The 21,222-nt window shown below is 46.6% G+C and overlaps 1 protein-coding gene across 2 annotated transcripts in view; it reads right to left on the reverse strand.

Annotated features, from left to right (window-relative positions):
• The window catches only part of Map3k4 (mitogen-activated protein kinase kinase kinase 4), a 98,172-nt gene that overhangs the window by 4,516 nt on the left and 72,434 nt on the right, over positions 1 to 21,222 (reverse strand). The window contains exons 14-26 of one of the 2 annotated variants that reach the window (XM_057755525.1): positions 20,927 to 21,005; positions 20,276 to 20,342; positions 16,518 to 16,614; positions 15,473 to 15,628; positions 12,807 to 12,907; positions 12,317 to 12,397; positions 10,274 to 10,465; positions 9,217 to 9,287; positions 8,088 to 8,204; positions 7,272 to 7,431; positions 5,365 to 5,487; positions 4,867 to 4,973; positions 164 to 343 (exon numbers count right to left, since the gene is read on the reverse strand). In XM_057755525.1, the coding sequence (XP_057611508.1) occupies positions 164 to 343; positions 4,867 to 4,973; positions 5,365 to 5,487; positions 7,272 to 7,431; positions 8,088 to 8,204; positions 9,217 to 9,287; positions 10,274 to 10,465; positions 12,317 to 12,397; positions 12,807 to 12,907; positions 15,473 to 15,628; positions 16,518 to 16,614; positions 20,276 to 20,342; positions 20,927 to 21,005 (1,531 nt within the window). The remainder of the gene's footprint in view (positions 1 to 163; positions 344 to 4,866; positions 4,974 to 5,364; positions 5,488 to 7,271; positions 7,432 to 8,087; positions 8,205 to 9,216; positions 9,288 to 10,273; positions 10,466 to 12,316; positions 12,398 to 12,806; positions 12,908 to 15,472; positions 15,629 to 16,517; positions 16,615 to 20,275; positions 20,343 to 20,926; positions 21,006 to 21,222) is intronic. The other variant, XM_057755531.1, reaches the window with a different exon arrangement.

Below are 21,222 nucleotides of genomic sequence, written 5' to 3' on the forward strand. Positions count from 1 at the left end.
ATCTGATAAAGAGATTTAGTTCCTGTTCATTGTAAGGCATTTAGTTCTTGTCTGTTTTAGATATAAGTATTTTATATTTAACTTCTCAAATTTCTTGGGCCAGGTGCAAACCCGGGCTTAAGTGTTTAACCCTGAAGAGGGCAATGTCAGGAACTGGCCAAACCTTGACGAAGGCGTGGTCGAGGAGCTGGCTGGCTGTCCACCTCATCTTTGGGTCACTTTCCAGGCAGTGCGAGAGGAAGTCCTTTCCTTCAGGGCTTAACCTTTCAGGGATCGGCGGCTTGTGTCCCATTCCCACTTTGTACATAATCTGAAAGTTGTGTTCGTACTCGTGCCACGGCCGCTGCAAAGACAGGAGAGAGCCCGGCTTCAGCACACGTGGTCAGGGCGACGAATGCCCACGTGCTGGAAAGCTTAAAGGTCACATGATGTCTGTCAGAGATTCAGTCAACACACATTAACAAGTGTGGTCCTGCTGCAGTGAGACTGTCCATCTAAACACAGGTAACCAGCTACAGCTGAGACTAGTCAACACACACACGCTGTGCTCCATCTAAACACGGGCAGCCAACTACAGCTGAGAGCTAGTCAACACACACACACACACACACAACACACATGCTTGTGCTCCATCTAAACACGGGCAGCCAGCTACAGCTGAGAGCTAGTCAACACACACACGCTGTGCTCCATCTAAACACGGGCAGCCAGCTACAGCTGAGAGCTAGTCAACACACACACACGCGCTTGTGCTCCATCTAAACACAGGTACCAGCTACAGTTTGCCTGCTGCACTGAATTGTGCCATTAGTTTACTGTGATCCAGAGGCTGCCACACACAGCTGCAAGGTGGTAAAAAGCAGTAGTTCTTGGCCACTTTGTTGAGTTATGAGAATCCCATCACCACAAACCTTATTTGGCTACGGGAAAAAGGAAAGTCAGAGGGCAGGAACTAGGTCTATACACACTGTGGTTCACATATTAGTGTGATTGCTAACATGTACTCTTCAGCCCACCTGTTTCACACGCTTGACTAGAATAAAGCAGGTGTCACACCACCTCCCCCTCTGGCACTAAGGGAAGTGGCAGCGCCCATCCTCAGCAAGCTCTCACTGCGCACTCTCAGCCGCTGCAAGTGGGGCGAGGAGGAGCCCACTGTCTCCTGCAACCCAGCTTCCAGTCTGGTGCAGCGCAAACGACGGCAGACTGCAGTCGCATGCTGCATTCACACGTGTAGTTACTCTCAAATGTACCACACATTTGTGTGGCTACTCATCGGCAGGGGCTTCATCAGAAGAAATTCCTTTGGTTTCAGGGTGAAGTACATTTAAGTTTCGTCAGAATGAAAACAGTTCTCCAGAGTATTCTTCCCTTTGTAATTTTTGTCTGAAGCATACGCCTGTTTTCTCACACGTCTCTTAGAGTGAATACCGTAAATCTTATGTTATTCATGTGCTAAGGAAAATTAATCTCACTTTTAAATGTACTATTCTGATGATAATGAAGATGATCAAGTGTTTCTTTAACAGTCCAGGCTTGCTTCTTAGTGCATTTTAAGGTGATAGAAAACTTGACCAGAAAGTGGTTGGACCCCACACCCTCACTCGCCTCAGTCTCCCCATTTTCTCCTACTAGTCATCATTTTTACAACCTGTGACTCAACGCCTACCCTGCTGCCAGTGAGCATCTACCATCAGGGTTTGCTTCCTGTCTTGCTCATTCTGTGAGTGTAGACAGTTGTGATGAGTGGTTTGAATGTGGACTGCCCCCACAGGCTACTGTGTTTGGACACTTGGCCCCCAGCAGGTGGCACTCTTTTGGGTTTGTGTTATCTTTAGTAGGTGGAGCATTCATGGAGGAAGTAGGCCACAGGGGATAGGGGAGTGGTCTTGAGGTTTTATAGCCTGTCCCCACTTCCTGTCGCCTCCTTCCAGACTGCTGGTAAGGCATCACTAGCTGCCTTCTGTTCTTGCTCATCCGCCATGCCTTGAAGTCAGGATGGACTTTATGCGCCAAAATAAGCCCTTCTCCCTTGAGCAGTATTTTGAAGGTTTTGTCACCAGTGAGACAGTCACTGATGTGCTAAGTAGGAGTTTCATCATCCCAAGACCCTCTTCCTCTCTTTACTACCTTTTGCTTCCTACGCTGGCAGCCATGAACTTGGTCTGTTCTGGAATAGGGTCTGGCCATGTAGCCCAGCACTGTGATCACAGAGGTGTGCACATCAAGCTTGGACTCAGGTCCTTTTTACTGTCCTATAGGTCTGCCTCTCACAGAGCTGTGACAAACTCACAGCAGGCAGCTTTGTCGAATGGCAGCTTCCGTCACTTTTCCCTCCCTGTCTTTCAGAGGCTTCCAAAACCTGCTTCTTTTTGTAATAGTTACCTACATGAACGTGACACGTTTGTTAACCCACTTAACCTGGTCGGCAGACCGTCGGGGAAGTGCAGTTCGCTGAGCCAGGTATCCACTGAAGGCACCTTAGCTCTCAGCTTGGGCATTCTCGAGTAAAGCTGCCGTGAGCATCTGTGTGCAGGTTTCATGTAGACATAAGCGGGGACTTCGTGTGTTCTTCTGTGCCTGCATACTCCCCCATCGCCCTATCTCCCCCAGTCCAACTCTCCTATCACACGAGTTTCCTGCCTTCCCTACTGCTCATCCTTAAAGTCTCCTTTGCCTCCTCTCGTGGCACCCTTCCTAGTTTCCTGGCACCCATAACCACATAAGTATGTATAGATTAAAATTAGAAGCTAGGATTTGCATATAAGAAAGAACAAGCGATATTTATCATTCTGAGCTCATGTTGCCTCAGTATTTTCTGGTTCCGTCCATTTTCCTGCAAATGCATAATTTCATTTTTCTGTATGTCTGAATACGATTGTACATTTTCATTATCCTACTTATCTGTTGGTGGTGGCCGACTCCATCTGTTGACAGTGTGAAGGCATAGCTGGACCGTGTGATAGTCTAGCTTTCTGAGAAGCGTCTACGTGGACACAACAGTGGTTACACTGGCTCCTCTGTCCTCACAGCCTCGCCTGCGTCTGTTACCTTTTGTCTTCTTCACAGCCTTTCTGACGTGAGCCTCAGAGTAGCTTTAACCTGCATGTCCTTAATGGCTAAGGATGTTGACCACTTATTGGCATTTATTTCTCATTTGAAGACTCTGTTCAGCTCTTCACCTCTTTTGGTCTGCTTGTTATTTTGTTTTGAGGTCTTTGTAGATTTTCATATTTTTCCTGTCAGATGTGCAGACTGCTGTCTAGTTCTACATGCTACCTCTTAACTCAGTTACTTATTCTCTTTGCAGTTCAGAAGTTTTTGTGTGTACACACATGTTCACATGGGTGTGTGCATGTATGTTTGTGAGTTCACATGCACAAGCTAACTGTGCGTGGAGGTCTGAGGCTGATATCAAGTGCTGTCCTGTATCGCTTTCCAGTTCATTTCCTGTCTCTGCCTGTGCAGTGTTGGGGTCACAGACATCCTCCTGTCTCTGTGCAGTGTTGGGGTCAAAGACATCCTCCTATCTCTGTCTGTGCAGTGTAGGGGTCACAGACATCCTCCTGTCTCTGTGCAGTGTTGGGGTCACAGACATCCTCCTGTCTCTGCCTGTGCAGTGTTGGGGTCACAGACATCCTCCTGTTTCTGCCTGTGCAGTGTTGGGGGGGTCACAGACATCCTCCTGTCTCTGCCTGTGCAGTGTTGGGGTCACAGACATGTGCTTTCATAGTCAGCCTCTCTTACAAACATGCTAGGGATCCGATGCTTGCATGAAAGGCATCTTTTGGACAGCACCGTCTCCCCAGAAGCTGCACAGAAACACTTGGATCTCATGAGGCCCTCTCTGTTATTTCCTGAACACTTGAGTCCTACACAGACAGCCCTTGCCAATGCCCAGATCCTGAACAATGCCCCAACTGTGTCAAATCTTCACACTTTCAGAATTTCAGGTCTTATGTAAAGGCATCTGATCCATTTGGCGTTGTCTAGAGTGAGAGATAAGGACCTGGTGTCATTCTCCCGCACACGGTCACCAGTCAAACAGACTGTCTCTTCTCCATTTGTTGGCACCTTTGTCAAAGACCAGGTGACTATGGCTGCATGGGTTTATGCTTTACTTCAAAGCTGAAACTTCTGAATTCACGAAGGGCTCTCTAAGGTGTGTGCCTTACAGACAGGTGTTTGTCATTTTTCTGAACCTTACTATACCTTTTGATTGGCTGCATTAATCTCAATGAGCTCAAGCAGAAAAGTGTCTGCAGCACTTATGATAAAACCTCAGTGTAACATAAGGGCCTGCTTTGTTGGGGTTTCTGTCCTGCCCAGTTCCCACAGCCAGTAAGTAAGTCCCCAAAGAAAATACACAGAGATCTATATTAGATATAAACTGATTGGCACACTAGCTCAGGTTTCTTATTCACTCTTATAATGTATCCCAGCCTGGTTCTGATGTGGGATTTCCCTCTGTGTGCTGTGATTACCACTGATAAATAAAGGAACTGCTTTGGGCCGAGAGCAGAGCTATGGGGGAACAGAGCTGGGTGGGGAAAACTAAGCTGGGAGAGAGGAGGTGGAGTCGGGGGGAAGCCATGGAGCCACCACCAGAGATATACATGTTGCAGTCTTGCTGGTAGGCCACGAGACTCATAGTAAAATATAAAATACTGGAAATAGGTTAAATTAATATGTAAGAATTAGCCAAAGAAGCTAGAGCTAATGGGCCAAGCAGTGATTTAAATAATATAGTTTCTGTGTCATTATTTCAGTTCTGGGCAGACAGAAGGAATAAGTGGGCTCCTCCTTACTACACAGTTCTGTGCTCAACCTGGGAGGGGTCTTCCTCCAGGTGCACAGCAGGCTTACCTTGCCAGTCACCATCTCTATGACGACACACCCCAGACTCCAGATATCTGCCGCACGTCCATGGCCTTCTCCTTTTGCACGGGTAATAACTTCAGGTGCCATGTAAGCTTTATAGTCAAACACAGTGATAGCAAGGGTTAACAGCACAGCAGTAATAGTAACAGCAGCAGGCAGTACGTCAGGCCTCTGCCATACCCTTCCCTCAGTTACAGGCAGCCAATGCTGAAAACTGGCATTCAAGTCAACTTGATTGACATTTTAGGGGCAAAATTATCTTTTCAAAAGCAACTCAGAATGTCAAATTTTCCAATACATTGTATTCTCACTGAAAACAGGAAACTTAACCCGACCCAATCAGTAACGACAAGTAATTACCATGTAACTATGGTTGCTTAAACCAGCACAGTTCCAACCCACCAATGTAAACCACCAGGTGTCTGAGAGGCAAGGAGGCTTCCCTCGCGTCGGAGCATAGAGGCCAACTGGGCTAGTCCTTACCTGCTGTCCCCAAGGTGCTGTTCACCTCTCCAGGCATGGTCTGGGTGTTGTTTTTAAGCTTTACTGAGCATCCAAAATCTCCCAGTTTGATTAGTCCAGACGACGTAAGGAAGATATTGGCGCCTACACAGAAACAAGCAAGCAGCTGCTGAGCAGGCTCGGAAACGTAATGTGGATACCTCGTGATGTTTTCACGGGAATCCGAATCCTTAAAACTTCATTCATAAGCTAAATAAAATGAAGCTGTGAAGTTTCATTTACCATGTTCAACCACAGGAAGATTGATGGACCACAATTACAAACTATTGCAAATCAACACAAACATCCAAGCAGACACATTCTAAATTGAGAGATATTTAATTCATTAAAAATTCAGACATACTTACAGAGAAATTTAATACAAAATCTAGATGTGTGTGGCAGCCAATGAACACTGGGACTGTTTGCCACGGGCAGTTTCCCTAACAGCAAGAATGCACAGAGTAAAACCTGCACACACTAAGGCCACCTCTGAGCTCACTTTCACAGTAATGAAAACAGTGCTGTATACTTTTCCATCCCAACCTTCCTACAAGCAACACACACATGTATCAACTCCTGCCGGAACCTGGGGTTACTGCCTATCTCTCAGAGTAGCCTAGATTATTACAGGTAAGACAGTCCTGCTGTAATCAAGTCAGACAACACACTTTACCAAGTACCACAGTACATGCTGGACACGCAGTACGCCGTGAACTTCTGACAGTCTGTCTGTAACAGTTAAAGTCGCCCAGGGGTGGTCTCAACAACGGACTGCACAGTGGCCATTTTGAAATTGTTCTCTGTTCTTAGTCATGCTCAAGGACAAAGCATTTGATGAGGATGCTAATGAGCCAAACTGCTTTTAGGGCTCAGAGATTCTGCCATGGGGATGTACAGAAACTGAGTGTGATGTGGGAGACGGGACTACTGGAGATGGGCAATGATGGCTCAGCAAAGCCCAGACTGACCCAGCAAAGCTACGTGCAGCCAGGCAAGGTACATCAAGCTGGCACAGGCTGGGGCATTCAGGGCACGGTACCCAGCAGGACATGAACAATTAATTCTCAGACCCAAGTCAAAACAGTTTCCAGTGTAACAAAGGACTGCATAGAAATGGGGTCCAGTCCTGGGTCAGAAGGCAGTCGCTCTTGAGTCTCTGTGTTTGGGCTAACCTCAGAGTGCAGGACAGGATAGAAGTACTCCCCTGCTTTATCTTTATCTCCTCAAAAAAGTCAGCGTCAGGGGGTGGCTAGGCACTGAGCGTGTGGTAGGTCTCAAGGGGAAGCACAGCGACACTCCCGCAACAGGAAAGCGTGGCGCACACAACTTCCCTTCGCCTCCAAAGCCACAGCTGCATGCTCCACATTCAGACACGAATGCGTCACACTCCATGTACTTACAACATGCATTCAGACACGAATGCGTCACACGCTTCATGTACTTACAACACGCATTCAGACATAAATGCTTCATGCTCCATGTACTTAGAACACACATTCGGACATGAATGTTTCACTCTCCATGTACTTAGAACACGCATTCGGACATGAATGCGTCACACGCTCCATGTACTTACAACACGCATTGGAACATGAATGCGTCACTCTCCATGTACTTACAACATGCATTCAGACATAAATGTACAAAAACCTTGACATGGGTTAGGCAGGGGAGCTTTGTTACGAGTGTGTAGCCAGCACAGACTAAACCACACCACGCAGCCTGAAGCAGCAGCACACTTCATCTCTAGGAAAACAACATCTCTGAGGCAGGCTGCGCAGTGACAGCGAGGACTTCCTACTCATGCATGGACACCTGGGCTCGCTGCCATTTCTTGGCTTCAAGCAACGGTGGAGCCTCCTGAAGAAGTAACAGGTGGAGTGTACCTTTGATGTCTCGGTGCACGATGCCATGCTCATGGAGGACGTTGATGGCAACCGTGATCTGCTTCGAGTACAGCCTGATGACATGCTCCTGCAGCCCCAGCCGCGACACCTCCTCCAGCGTGCCCTCGTCACAGTACTCCATGAAGATGTACATCTCCTCCTGGGGCGGGAGCAGGACAGGACTTAATCCACGCTCCTTCTGGTGGGGGGGTGGACTCCACCCTGAGTGCTGACGGAGTTGTATGGCTGTGCCTGACTCTCCTGCAGGGGGCTGCCTGCCTCTTGTCTGGGACTGTTCATCCTGAGAATATCCGCCATGCAACCTTAGACAGGGAGTGACAGCCATGCCTACAGGTATTATCAAGTACTGTCAATCACAAATCCATTAGTGAAAACACAGGCCCATCAACGCTGCAAGCTGTCCTGGTTCCCTCTCTGCCTCATCACTCAACACAGGTACTCTCAGGTCTCAGGCTTTTCCTATCCCATGCAGGCTTATTAAACAGAGAGAAGCTTGAGGTCTAATAGTTGTGACAATTGGCACAGCGACAGGAAGGGCACTCGAGAAGAATGTCCGCCTGCCAGGATGACTGTCAGGGCTCTTGCCATCGGGCTGATAATGACAGTCTGTGACTTAATTTCAGAACAAGTGCCTCTGACTTCAGAGAGAAGGCAGAAGTGATGTGGGCATGGAGGTTTCCTGACAATCAGGCAGTTACTGTCTCTACAATGAGAAGAATGAGAAGACCTGGGACCCAGACAGGACTGCGCTGCGGCCCACTGACTCCCCACACAGTGTGACTGAAGCCGGCTTACTCTGTGAAGCTCCACACCAAAGTATCGAACTAGGTTGGGGTGCTTGATGCCTTCAAAGATTTTCAATTCGTCTGCGGTTTCCTTGATAGTTTTATGGTCATTGGGTTGAAATCGAATCTGGAGAAGGAAAACTGGGGTTACTATGAACACTGTCGTCAACAGTGAGGGTGGGCAGCTGACTCCTGACATGTCAGTTCCTGTCGTACAGGAACAGGGCCAGCGTGTCTGTGACTTGACCTGTGTGTGTTTTCTCTTGGTCTTTAGTCATGCTGACTTAGCCTTGGAGCCCTGACTACCATACAGGGACCTGACTAGACTCCGTCTGACTCCACACAAGGGCAAGACCATGCAGCATTGTGCTTCCCGCTGCACTTAGCCTAATACCTCCAAATTAATCCAGATTGTCAAAAGGGTGACCACGGGTAATAATACGGCACTCATCTGAAGAGTGCCTCAAGAGGAAATCTCAAGTTAGCAAACAATGAAGCGATGAACATGCGTGATCCGGGCACTTCACATTCTCCACATAGTCAACACAGTTTATAAACCATGAATATATAGTCATATTTCATAAACCATGAATTATATATAATTGTGTTATCTATTAAAATTTTGTATTTTGTCAGTTAAAATTTGTAAACATTAAAACAGAAGGGGTTGATGATGCATTTGGTCAATTTGGAGCAAGGCAGGCAAGGTTGAGGAGCAAACCACCAAAGTTCAGAGGTGACTGCAGCAGAGCCAGTCACCCTCTTCCCCACACTTTGTAGCCCTCCAGTGGCCATTCCTGTTTCCCCTGCTCTTGCCCATCCTCACTTCTGAAGCTCACTGTCTTTTCCTCACAAGTGTCCACGGGGTGCTTGTGGTGGCTCCGCTCCCTAAGCTCTTCTGCAGGATTCCCAAGCTGCCGCCATAGGCCACGTCTACCTGCTTTACACTGCAATTACTGAGATCCTGCTCTTAGGTCCTTTCTAGAGTCATCAATCTCCCACTAAGAGATCTCAACTGCCTGATGTCACCACTCAGAGTCCTGGGGTCACTGTTGGCACAACAGCCACACACAGTGGCTTTCCTGAACCCAAATCACCCAGATTTATCTGACACAAAGGCCCAGAGAGGCACAACTCACCTCCTTCATGGCCATCAGCTCCCCTGTGTCGACGCTGATGCAGGTATACACTTTCCCATACTGTCCTTCTCCTGCCAACAACACGAACAGGCCACTCTTCCAGTCACTACAGACCGTTGTCAATGCAACTTACAATAATCTCTAGCTTCAGACATGTGTTTATAGGGCTACCATTACACTTACTCTAGTTTGCTACTTAGGACCAAAGCAGTCTTAGGGTTTCCTGACACCCAGAGTTCTGGGCAATTACGTCATTGCACACATCCTACCTGAAAATGTCATGTGACAGAGATGAGCTGTAGGAAACCCCAGGACAGCTATGAAGGGAAATAAGGGGCACACTGTTCCAGAATCTTTCTGAGCCCTTGCTCCCTCTCAAGAGGCCTGGGCTGGGACTAGGGCAGAAGGGAGTGGCCAGTAGCATGTCTGGACCCTGGCCACACCGCCACAGGGCCTGATGGCGAACTTCTGACACTACTTCTGGGATGCTAAACCAAGGACATATTACTGAAGGAGATCAAGAGCACAATTAAGACATTTTATAAATTATTTGACTGTTGAGTCCTAGATAGTACACCTCTAGTTTCCTAAGCTCCACAAAATTCTTAAAACTGTGTTTGCCTCTCAGACCTAATGTTTGACGGATCAATGTATTTAAGTGGGTAAATAAATAAGAGTCTGGGACAGCACATTCTACTAGTGATTATTTTGTTAAGAGTTAATTCCACCTAGAAATCAATTGACAAGGCAATATTTTAGGGGTTAAAACAAACAAACAAAAACAACCTGACCTGTCCTGATTTATATCTAGTCTTTTTTCAAATATTCTTGTGAGACTAAAAGAACACAGATGGGCAAAATTTCAGTAATTCTCAAATGGAAACTTCTGGAATTACTGAGCAAATCTAGTCAATTTACCGAACTACCTAAAAGTCTTTTCTCAATTTTTATCTTATAGTGTTCTCTAAATGGTTTGGGAACAGAACATCAAAAAGAGTCATCTTCAAAGCACTAGGGAGAGAGTGGCTCCCAGCAGGGCAAGCCTGGGCTTCCTCACCGATCTTGTTTCCTCTCTGCCACTTAAATGTCACCTTCCTCAGTCCAACGTGCATGATGTTGTCGTAGGATTTAGGGGTATCGCAAACTTGACCAATGATATTCTTCCTCCTCATTTCTCGATACCTCCTCTCTTCAAACAGCCGGACTGATTTCTGGATAGCTTCTATGGGTCCCTGCCTAGAGACAGAGTCTGTGGAGAGATGAACCAGGATGTGGGACAGGCTGTTTCCAAGAGGACACAAAGAAAACAGCAACACATGGTCTCTAACTCCATCCATTTTTCTTACACGACATAATTTCCTTCTTAGCCATGGTATTCCATGTTGTACTTGCGTGAACTTGCACATGTAAGCTGACCATACTCAGATTTTCCAGCTTTGATATGCTAGAACCATGACTTATTAGTGCCCAAGAGCTCCACCTCTGTCCAGCAGACACAGGACCATTTGAAGATCTGGATGGCTGTAAGGCTAATTTGGAAAGTACCATTCCCAAAAATTTATGTTTTAATTAGTTTGTTTTCTTCCTTTCTACCACAATCATTTTTTTAAAACCTGGAAACCTAATTTGTTTCTTTTACCCAAATATATAATACACCAGGTTTGCCTAGACAAGTTTTTCACAACTATGAGGCCGTGGACCCCACTGTCAAAATATCTGTGAAAAGATTTCTTAAATATACACCAATGAGCCTCTCTCCAGAAGAACTGGGCTTTAATATGCCACTGAAAACTGAGCTTTTCAGAAAGGGACAGAGTCCTAGTGGTTTCCAATTTTACCTGACTACCAAGTAGTTTCCTTTTTTTTACTTTTTATTGATTCCTTGTGAATTTTACTTCATGCACCCCAGTCCCACACATCTCCCCATCTCTTCATATCTGCTCTCTGTCCTTGCAACCTCCCCAGCAAAAGAAAACAAAAAATTAAAAATAAGAAAAACCTCACATGGTAACTGTGTGTGTCACACAGTATCCCCTTTTGCCCAAACAGCTTTAACATTGGATGTTCACTGCAATTAGACATTGGTCTGATGGAGGTCTCTGGCTTCCGCTACACTGTCAATGCTGGATCCAGATGCTCTCCAGGACTCCTCCGGGATGTCCTGTTGTTGCCCTGTGTCATGGAGATGCAGCAGCTTTGCTTCTGCAGGACCAGCTCTTAGATGGGGTGGATGCTGGAGTGTGCCAACTCAAAAGTCCTGGATCTGAACCTGGGTGGCAGCTGAGCAGGTTAGCCCGCCTACTCTCCTGCACCTGTACCACGAGGGCCAGCTCTCCTGAATGTCCCAGGAGAAGGGCAGGACTAGCTCTCCTGGCTGCAGCAGCTGGATGGCAAGTGGTGGGACCAGCTCTCTCATGCTCACAGCTCATGCCATCAGGGCCAGCTCTTCCATGCCCATGCCATAAGGGCCAGTTTTCCAACACTTAGGTCCTAATGTGACTGAAAGTGGGTCTTATGTGCTCTAAACTTGTTTTCAAAAGCAGGGCAAAGTAATGGCCACCACCGTGTTCAAGGGAACCACCATTACGGGTGGGCTGGCATAGAGACTGGTTCCCAGTTTCTGAAATGTCCCCCTCAATACACAAGAATCTGCACAGGACCTGACAGGGCCTGACAGGGCCTGACAACTGTTGCCCCAAAGCTGCTTCTTGCTGCCACCCTGCTCTGGAAACTCATGCTAATCTAATACTTTGGCGCGCCTGAATCACTGTAATGGAACTCTAACCAAGCCCCTATTTCTCTGCTAATCCAGCTGACAGGACAAATTTCTCATAGTAACTTACTAGTCCCACCTCCCACCAGCCACAATTCCTTCCCCCAGTTTCTCAGCCTGAAGGTGAACGCTCACACTCACAAACGCTCACAACATCGAAGGACTGTGCTACTTAGAGGATGAGCGTGCCCAAAGGCACAGAAAATGTCCAGAAAGGTCATGGCAGTGACTATGACGTCAGAGGTACCAGTGAGGCCACAGACATTAACGGTGTAGACCTCATGACTCGGAGCCCCAACACGATCAAGCGCAGCGCTTTTCTCCTACCTTTGGTCTGGCTAATGAGTGTGCGAAGTTCCCAGCTTCTCCGTGTGGATCCACTTGAGTCACTTCGGGGATACGCTGGCTCTGCAGAGGTTTTCATACAAATTAAGATTCACCTAAAAACTACCCTGTGCTGAGGTGCTGAATGGCACCGATCACGGCCAACCTGCTCCTTCCTAGTGACTGAGTCTCTATTCGCTTCTAGAAAATGGCACTTTAGGGGGCTGTTGCCAGATTACAACAAACACAGTAGTACTTGAGTATTTCCACAGAAAGAGGACACTGAAGAATTAAAATATCAGGAGGGGCATTGTTTGTAAAACACAATGAAGAAGACTTAGAATATGCAAAGCTGTACTGAAAGGCCACGTGGACAGGGCTAAACCTGCTCCTAAAGTTCGGTGGCTCCCCACAAGTCCTGTTCAAGGACATCACAACTGGTGGGTCAGGATAAACAGGTGTGCTGGTGAGAAACTGACACTGTGACACTCACCGTCTCGCTCTTCCGTGGGGCTCGAGTGCCGACTTAGAGACCTGAACTGCAGCTCTGCGGCTATGGATGCCAAGCGGTCATTTTCGGGGACGCTGGAACCCCTGTTTTAACAGTAAAACAACAACAACTGAGCTATCAAGTCAATGGCGCATCAAATGCAAAGGTCCATGAGACTCTTCTAGAGTCCCGATTCTCAACAGGACAGTGCTGCCTGGAGAACCCGGCAGTGTCTGTAGACACTTGTGACTGCTGATTGGGAGGGTGCAACTGGCACCTAGGGGGCAGAGGACAACACATGGGCAAGGCCCACAAAATCTATCACCCAAATAAATAAAGTAGCCACTGAGCCAGGGTCTTCCCGGGGTCTGACTGTAGGGCACTTGGTCTCAAAATTAGTTTATTTCACATTAACAACTGAAACACAAATAAAGCCTGTCTATTTAAACGGCAGCGCATGGAAAAGCCCACAGTTTAAGCCTACCGTGGATAGAGGGGCATTAACCAAATTAAGTGGTATTTAAGGTTGCCAAAATATTAAATTTAAAATAACTATAACAAGAGTACTAGAATCGTTACATGGTTCAAAAGATCGCCAATGTCTAGCAGTAAGAAAGGAGCGCCTAACAATTTCTCAAGCAGCGGCAAGCAACTGGAGAGTAAGAGGCCAGCATGTCAGAGAGGTTAGTCGGCTGCTTTCCTACAACAAAGTGAGATCACAGGGAAAGGCTGTGATTAAATTAGGAAGAGTTACTGGAGCCACGTAACCCAAGACCACATGGAAATGGGATCTGCTGCTCAGCAAGTGGTTGCAGTGGATGCTCAGGCATCCAGGAGTGTGGTGCACCTGAGCAAAGGCTGGGGCGGCATGGCAACCAGCCACGGCCTCTGCGTGGGCTGCTCTGTGGACATCTACTGCTGGCAGCGCCTCTACTGCCTTGGCTCCTTGAACTATCTCTGGTGCCACATGAGAGCCAGGCCACTGACAAAAGGGAGGACTCCTGAACTCCTGTCCACTACTAAGCAGGGTCTTATCTGGGAGGCCATGGGGTCATGCGATATCTCTACCTTCCTGCCTTCCTGAAGGTGAAATAAGTCAATCTCATGACTTTCAGAGATTTTTGTGAGGGTAAATGGTAAGAAGTGTCCTTGGAGAAGTGGTGTATTTGTGGGTGGGAGCTAAGGGAGTGGGGTGAAAAGTTTGTCAATTTCTGTGGAGTGACAACCAGCTTGGAACACTGCTGAAAAGGAACAGGCAGTTCTCGAGCATCGGTGGAAGCTGGTCAGGCAGGGCCAGCCTGAAAAATGTTTTGTTTTCAAATAAATACTGATGTCAGAATTTAAGCCTAGCATAGCTATTTTCAAGGTCAACAAAACAAAATTAAACGCCCTGGACACTGTGGGCTGACACAGTTTCTCCGAGCTCCTCTGCAGGCCATGCTGCACTAGGACTTGTGCTCTCGGCAGAGTGCACCACCTGGCAGGCCCTCTGACACTCCTAGACTGCCACGGAAGGGAGCAGTGCAGGCCTGGACTCCCATATGCCTTTGGAGGACTCTGCTTACTCTAGCCATGCTCACAGACATATTATCTCAAAGCAAACCCTCTTACTCTGCATTAAAAAAATTTAATTAAAAAACCTTCAAAACTATATTGCTACTAAAGGCACTAGAGGCCAAGTGGATCTGAATTAGGATCCTGACCTACACAGCATCACATAAAGACGCTCTCCTTATGCTGAGATAGCATAAGGCGGGTGTAGGAGAAGCTGGCCATGGCATAGCACACAGTGTCTGACAGCAGCTCCTCAGCTGTGGAACAGCTCTGGATGCAGACACAGCAGCTGGGAAGCTGGGCCCTGGCAGTTACCATTCTCCCTGCTTTCCTGGATTCTGCACACATCACTATAACAAAAGTCTAGGGAGCTCCCCACGGTGAGACAGAAGTAAATGTGAAGACATATGCCACGAAATGTTCCAAAACTAAAAACAAACAGTAAATGGGAGTTGTCTTTAATATTTGTTTTATTTTATTTTATTGTGAATGGATTAAGCTGTAAAACATTTAACTTTTAAGGTTATAGACATTTATTACTAAAAATTAGGAATATTAATGATTTTAATTAGTAGCAATAATAGAAAGCTTGTAGGCCTTTTAGACTGGTGTTAAAGTTCGGCTCACATGGCTTTAGCCTTCTGAGCTGCAAAGCCTCGCCTGCCCACTTCCACACTGCCTCACCGTAGGCACTACACATGGCACAGTCCAAGATGGTTCCACTTTTGATTAGACCTCCCCAGTTCCCCTACTCTGGGACACCCCCCTTCCTAGCTGGAAGAACTCTGGCAGGGTCCACTCTGCACAGACACTGGGTGAAATTAAGTCAGAACTGCTTTGCTCTGACCCGGGAAAGACTGTGAGGCCCAGCGTGGAGTCCTGTGGTACACTGGGGTGAAGACTGGCAGAGCCAGGGTCCTTTCAGCTAGTGCCGGCTCCACAGAAGTGTTACCATCAATATGTAGTCCTTCTGCTGCCTGCTCCCAGAGTCTGGAGGCTGTGACAACCTACAGGGGACTCCAGACTGTCACTCTGTGACACAATGCTACCAACCCAAATGGAAGGATATGAGGGGCGATGGGGTGGGCGACACACTGCTGGTGTAGTGGGACTACCTGGTTTCAGGGGCAGTGTTGACGGGTTTGGCCGGCGCAGAGTCGCCACCACCTGGGCCAGGGCGGCCAGGGACAGTGGTGGCGGCGGCGGCAGCAACAGCAGCAGCAGCAACAGAGTTGCCATGGTTCCGAGCGTCAGAAGGCACGCTCCGAGTGCTAAGGCGAGAAGAGAGGCTTCAGGTATACAGGTAGGAAAAAAGGTGGAATGGTACATAATACATGGGTAGAAAGTGAAAAAAATCTTTAAAAGTATAAAATGCACATCGCTACTTAGAGTTCTGATCCATGGAAAGAAAAAAAAGGAAATAGCGTTAAAGGCCCTCACCTAGAAATCCTACCACATGAAATCCTGGTCAGAGGGACTGCAGTAAGAGAACGAGGATCCCACTACCACGGGCGTGTGAAGGTCAATGACATAGCATCACTGTGAACATGGGGGTGCTTCTGGACTGTCTACTTCACAACTATCCACACTACGAATATCAATAGTAGAATGGCCACCCCACCTTTCTCCACTCTTTTTTTTTTTTTTTTTTTTTTTTTGGTTTTTCGAGACAGGGTTTCTCTGTAGCTTTGGAGCCTGTCCTAGAACTAGCTCTTGTAGACCAGGCTGGTCTCGAACTCACAGAGATCCGCCTGCCTCTGCCTCCCGAGTGCTGGGATTAAAGGCGTGCGCCACCACCCGGCTACCTTTTTCCACTCTTAAAAAGACACTGAGAACTGTCCTCGCATGTTCACTAAGATTTGCACACTTAAATTTGTTTTCCTAAGGTAACTTTTCCAAGAAAGAAAAAGGAAGAACTACTCCAAAGCCAGTAGCTGGGGTTATAAGGAAGCTGGGAGCTAAATCATCTTGAAAGACTCAGGCTGTCTTTCTTCTCCAACTAAGACACTCCAGTGTGTCCTCAAGACAGCAGGAGAAAGCTCTAGGAAGCGTTGGGCCAATCAGAAAGGAAAACCCTGCACTCAGAGCGAGCACCCAGCTGACTCCAGAGCACAAGCAAGCATGGCAGAGACAAGCCCGTGATGCAGGAGCGCCTCATACCTGAATCCCTCCGGGGTTGGGATGATGAGGTGTGGGTTGGGAGGGTCACTGTGGCATCGGGGCACCTTCACAGGACGGGGGCTATTCCGATGGATAGCTGCCGCAAATGTCAACAAAGGAAACTTGTTAAAGCGGGTGACAGAAAGCTGCCAAGCCAGACCACTTAGTGTAAACGGAAAGTCACCTGGCTTTGCCAGTGACCGAGGCAAATTCACTCACTGGGAGAAAAAATAAACAAATATTACCAAATATGTTACCTTTGTAAAAGTGAGCAAAATTATATTACATATTCGAACATTTTTCCACTAAAACAATGCTTCTGTAAACCCAGGGGTGAACATCACACAACATCTGCTCTAATGTCTTCTCCCACCACTGTCTGTCCTAATGTCTTCTCTCACACCACTGTCTGTCCTAATGTCTTCTCCCACCACTGTCGGCTCTAACGTCTTCTCCCACCACTGTCGGCTCTAATGTCTTCTCCCACCACTGTCGGCTCTAACGTCTTCTTACACCACTGTCGGCTCTAACGTCTTCTCTCCCACCACTGTCGGCTCTAACGTCTTCTCTCCCACCACTGTCTGTCCTAATGTCTTCTCCCACCACTGTCGGCTCTAACGTCTTCTCTCCCACCACTGTCGGCTCTAACGTCTTCTCTCCCACCACTGTCGGCTCTAACGTCTTCTCTCCCACCACTGTCTGTCCTAACGTCTTCTCTCCCACCACTGTCGGCTCTAACGTCTTCTCCCACCACTGTCTGTCCTAATGTCTTCTCTCCCACCACTGTCGGCTCTAACGTCTTCTCCCACCACTGTCGGCTCTAACGTCTTCTCTCACAGTTGCTTTCAAGGGGCTCCTGGTTTCTACATTCCCCAGGTTATGGCATATTTTCTCTTCATGTGGTAGCAATTTCAGTTCGCATAGAGTTCACCCTAAATGGAAGCCTTCATGTCAAAAGTCTGTTTCTTCTTGGTAACATGGCATACACAGTGAGACACACCAGGGTGGACTCTGCAGCTCCCTTGCAAATAGAAATAAGGCACTCGCAAGAGGGGCGGGGCTGGCCGTGTCTGTTTCGTCAATGCCAAATGGAAGAAATGTAATAAGAACATAGGAAAGACGCAAAAACAATTGATGGAGCTGATGTCATAAGCCAGCAGACCCTGGAAGCTGCCCAGTCAAAAATTACTGCAGGAATTCACACAAAGGTGTCAAGTGAAAAGCATCTTTCAAAAAAAAAAAAAAACTATGCAAAAGTGGGTTTAGTATTCTTCATGTACAAAACATTTAAGAGTCTCTCTCTTCCCATTCCTGTCTCCATATATATATATGTATAATGCTGTAAAACTGATGTTTCCTTGGAAAGCAAATCCAAATGGCCAATAAACACAGACCTCCACATTTCTCTGGGGTAAACATTTACTATGGGAGGCTTCATGGCTAAACAAAGCCCCATAAAAAGTGGCAAAAAGAAGCGTGGTCCATCGATCCACAGTAGTCTGTCCATCCAGGGTGGTCCGTCCACCAGGGGGGTCAGAGTATGGTCTAGAGCTGGATGTGTGCTACTGACATGGAGCAGTTATGTCAAACCCAATGGGACCCAGCCACACACAGTAAACAGCAGGGGATAAACAACCCTTTCTGTGCTCATGGTTTCTGAGCACAGAGGAACTCGGTCAAGCACATACAGAAGGTTATATGACAGGTTGCTACCACTGGTCAGTCACATGCTTAAGGTAGAAGAGGAAATACAGAATTATGACCAAAGATGCAACTCATCTGTTGTTACCTACATTAAATTCTAATGTAAGAAAAGAATACAAAACCAAAAGGGAAAAAAAGCTCCATTGTGTGGGACCCTAGAATTTATAAAACATTATTCATCACTGGTCCAAGTCCAGATGGCAGCCGCTCAGGTAACACGGGAGTAGCTGGATGGTCTAAAGGAGCAGTCCTCTGCTCATGAGCTCAGCCCCCCACCCAACCCGCAGTGGCTGAGGAGACAAAGGACAACGTAACAAACAGCACAGAACTAACCTAACTGTAGTTTGGAGCCCTGCTTCAGATGTCCTGGTGATTACCACTGCATGTGACGGCAGCGTGACGGCTTTCATGTTCTGTAACTTTCTATACTGAAAATGTCCAGAAATGGCCACCTTACTTTATAATTTTTCTATAAGGAAATTTCTACCTGAGCCACCAATATGGCTGAGTGGGTTAAGGTACTTGCTGCGAAGCTTCACAACCCGAGTTAGATTTCTAAGACACACACAGGAGAAGAAACTCCTTCAGACACGCCCTCTGACCACTATACATGCACCCTGACATACATGCATATGTGTGTGCTCAGGCACACACACATACTAAATAAATAAATAAATAAATAAATAAATAAATAAATAAATAATTTTAAAAGAAAAGAAATGTATGTCTTGGATAATAAAATATTTTAAAGTGATTTGACCTGGTTACTGATCATGTATAAAAATGTTTTGAGAAATCAGAAGATCAAATTCTATTGATGCTACTGAATCAGCCAAGCACACGAGGAGGCTACGCTGCTCTGCAGAGACATGCTCGTCTCTACAAACGGTAGCAGCTGCCACCTTCATGAGAGCCTTGGGAAGAAGGATGCTGTTTAAACCTAATGAATTTTATAGCCTAAAACAAAAGCAGTGATTAAGGCCTGTTCATATAGTAAGTTTTCCTGTGGCCACCAAGTATCTTTTAACCAGAATAGCCAATGTTTGGCAAATTTACCATTTCTTAACTATTCTATGCAATTTAAACTTTCTATTTTGGAGTGCTCATGACTTGGTTTTACTCACAGACTGTATCAAGAATGACACAGTCTTTCTTAATAAACATTTTATTCTTCCCTTTTTTTTTAAGACAGGGTTTTTCTCTGTGTAGCCCTGGCTGACCTGGAACTGACTCTGTAGACCAGGCTGGCCTTGAACTCTGACCCAAGAGCTGGGATTAAAGGTGTGTGCCAGCACCACCCAGCTAAGAACATCATTTTTAAACAAACAAACAAACAAACACCCCCCAAACCAGCAGGGCAGTGGTGGCACACACCTTCAATCCCAGCACTCAGGAGGCAGAGTTCAAGGTTCACAAGTTCTCTGTGAGTTCAAGGCCAGCTTGGTCTATAAAGTGAGTTCCAGGTCAGCCAGCACTACACAGAGAAACCCTGTATCGAAAAAATTAAAAGAAAAAAAAGTCAAAAGCAAATAAAAATTTACTCGAGTGGCGAAGTTGGAAAAACATGGAAAAACAAACAGTCCTCCTTCACGAGAGAAGGGAGGACCAGAGGAACCCCTCCCTGTTGTCCCTATACACAAAGATTTTAATGAGGAGAGCAAGGGTGCAGCAATAACACAAGACAAACAAAAACCAGTTCAAAGGTAAGGCTTAATCTTCCTGTAGGGTTTAGTAGGATGACTATGGAGTTCCTGGACAAACCTTCTCTGTCACCCTCTGGATATTTCTAAAATACATCTTTTTTTTTTTTTTTTGGTTTTTCGAGACAGGGTTTCTCTGTGGTTTTGGAGCCTGTCCTGGAACTAGCTCTTGTAGACCAGGCTGGTCTCGAACTCACAGAGATCCACCTGCCTCTGCCTCCCAAGTGCTGGGATTAAAGGCGTGCGCCACCACCGCCCGGCTCTAAAATACATCTTTTATTATTATAAATAGCATCAATCCTAAGACAGTTTGCTCATCACAACCAGTGTATCCCGTTCTCACAAGGTACAAACCTGTGACAGGGCTGTGTGGCTTTCCTATGACGTGGCCAATGCACTCATTCATCAAGGCTTGCAAACTCTAGAAACCAAAGAAAAATTAGAAGAAGAGAAAAGAAAGTCTTAATTCTATAAACAGCATACTACAGTCAGTCTATTTGACCTTCAGTATTTTTAGTTTAAAAGACAGAAGATACAAGGATAAAGTGGATATAAGCTAAGTACCATTTAAATAATATATTATACATTCCATTATCATAAATAAAAGCAACTCAGCAGACTATTCCCCAGGGAACAATGCCATCCATAAGCAAAGATCAAGTGACTCCATGGCCAGAGGCTGTTCAGAACACTGGGCACTGATGCTGTGCTCTGATAATGGGCACTCAGGGGCAACAGTCAATCCTGTTCTCAGTAATTTCTAAAAGGCAGTTCCTGAGCTAGCAGTTTATGAAATATAGAGACTGCATCTATTCCACAAGTGTGAGGGTAGAGAATGGACCAGAGCTAGCTGCACAGAGCTGTAGTAACAGAAGGACACTGAAAACCTCACCGCATTTTAAAGGGCACTTTTGTGGCTCAATGACCTCATGGCAGAGACAGGAGTGTACCACAGACAATGCACCACCCAGTTTAACAGAAAAGGTATTTAGGAGTGTGTCCTACCAGGAAGTCGTCTTCTGGTAAAGCGGAAATAAAGGCAGGTTCAATGGCTTGTAGGAAATCGAATCCTTGAGTGGCCCACCTGTCACAGGAAAATAGTCAACAATAGCTGGGGAAATGCTGCAGACTACACAATACTAAAATTAGTGTAAAAGTAATTGGAAATGTACTGTCTAGGACAAAATGCTTCGTATTTTGGGGGAGGGGGGGTGATGACTGTATAAACACCTGAGCAGAGCGAGCTTACAGTGACAGACAGAACAGCTTATTAAAGACGATTCGAACGCCAAAAAGAACCA

The sequence above is a fragment of the Chionomys nivalis genome, chromosome 2 (assembly GCF_950005125.1).
Source record: "Chionomys nivalis chromosome 2, mChiNiv1.1, whole genome shotgun sequence".
NCBI classification, from domain to species: Eukaryota; Metazoa; Chordata; class Mammalia; order Rodentia; family Cricetidae; genus Chionomys; species Chionomys nivalis.